This window comes from Acanthisitta chloris, unplaced genomic scaffold (assembly GCF_000695815.1).
Source record: "Acanthisitta chloris isolate BGI_N310 unplaced genomic scaffold, ASM69581v1 scaffold15863, whole genome shotgun sequence".
NCBI classification, from domain to species: Eukaryota; Metazoa; Chordata; class Aves; order Passeriformes; family Acanthisittidae; genus Acanthisitta; species Acanthisitta chloris.
In genome coordinates this window covers 98,379-99,658 of record NW_008665828.1, presented here as the reverse complement: position 1 = coordinate 99,658, position 1,280 = coordinate 98,379, and the positions used below count along the sequence as shown (strand labels likewise).

The window sequence follows — 1,280 nt, the reverse complement described above, 5'->3', positions numbered from 1 at the left end:
GGAATGATGCCCCCAGACTATTTCAGGCAAACAGCTTGGGAGTAGTTGACAAACCTCAGCCTACTCCATCCAGCATCATGCCCAGACCTCCCCTTAGGGCTGGAAAGCACATAGGAACCACTGCAAATAGTTATGCTAACAGCACCACAAACCATTTTTTGCAAGTGTGAAGGGAAAGGCAAAGGGTGACAAAAGTTTCCTCCCCTTCTCGGGAAGGCAGCAGGACCAGTGATTCTTGACCAGAGCCCTCACTTTTCCCAGGAGCTGGGAACACAGCAGGGAACCATTTGGCCTCTTTTTCACAACAATGAACAAGAAATCTTAGTAAAAACACAAAGGTAGGCATCAGACTCTTGCCCCTCAGCCAGTCTTAGCTGAGTCCCATTGCCATGTTAGATCAGGCTGCCCCTGCCTGGGGCTCCAGCACCACCGAAGTGCTTGACTTCTCTGGCAAGTTCCACATGACAGGGGCAAAGCTTCCACTGAAGAACGTGTGTTTTCATCCTATGGCTGGAAATTAAAGCCAGAATCACACAAAGAATGACTACCTACTTCTTAGATGAGCCACCACTGCTCGTTGCAAACCCACCTGCACAGTCATGGCCAAGCTGTTGCCTTCTCCAGCCCCTGCATGTCTCTTGTTCAGTCCTTTGCTGTCTACAGCATGATAAAGTCACACGTGGTGGGCTCAGCCTTGTGGGAGAAGGAGCTGTCCTCATCCTCTCACATCTCCCCAGCGGCTCCATCAGTCTCTAGTGCAATCAGCTGTGCTGAGCTCCTGCTCCACGGCTGTTGTAGGTGGCTCTGGGCAAGGGTCTGGTGTACAGTGTAGTGCACATCACCTCAAAGTTCCAGCCCCTGAAGTACAATCCTTTTGGTCATTCATATATTACAACCCTCTTTTTTCCTTTTTTTCCCTATCCCATTTTGCTAAAAAAAAATAAAGTTTTTTTGAGTGTTTTCAGGTTTTTTTCTTCTGATTTTTCTTCCTTCTTCTGAGCATGTGGGGAACATGGTGGTTCATGGGCCACTCCTTACTGGATCCCTCGAAAGAGACACATAGCAAAGACCATGGCAAACAGCTGGGAAGAGGGGAAAGAAGAGGGCAGAAACAAAACAGAGAACCATAAGAGTCAGCTGCGTTTTCCAGAAGCTTGGCAAAGCCCTCTCTAGCCCTGGGACTACCCCCACTGCTCCCTCTGTGCAGCAGTCAGTCTGCAGCAAGGGGGACCCTTCTCACCACCCAGGGGAGGCTGTGGCAGGAACAGATCCTCTTTAGG

The 1,280-nt window shown here is 49.8% G+C and overlaps 1 protein-coding gene across 1 annotated transcript in view; it reads right to left on the bottom strand.

The window, feature by feature from the left end:
- Positions 1-995: 995 nt before the first annotated feature.
- Positions 996-1,280, bottom strand: part of TSPAN18 (tetraspanin 18) — a 14,956-nt gene continuing 14,671 nt past the window's right edge. Inside the window, exon 8 of the mRNA XM_009071903.1 lies at positions 996-1,082. Within this exon, the coding sequence (XP_009070151.1) occupies positions 1,035-1,082 (48 nt within the window). The 3' untranslated portion in view covers positions 996-1,034. The remainder of the gene's footprint in view (positions 1,083-1,280) is intronic.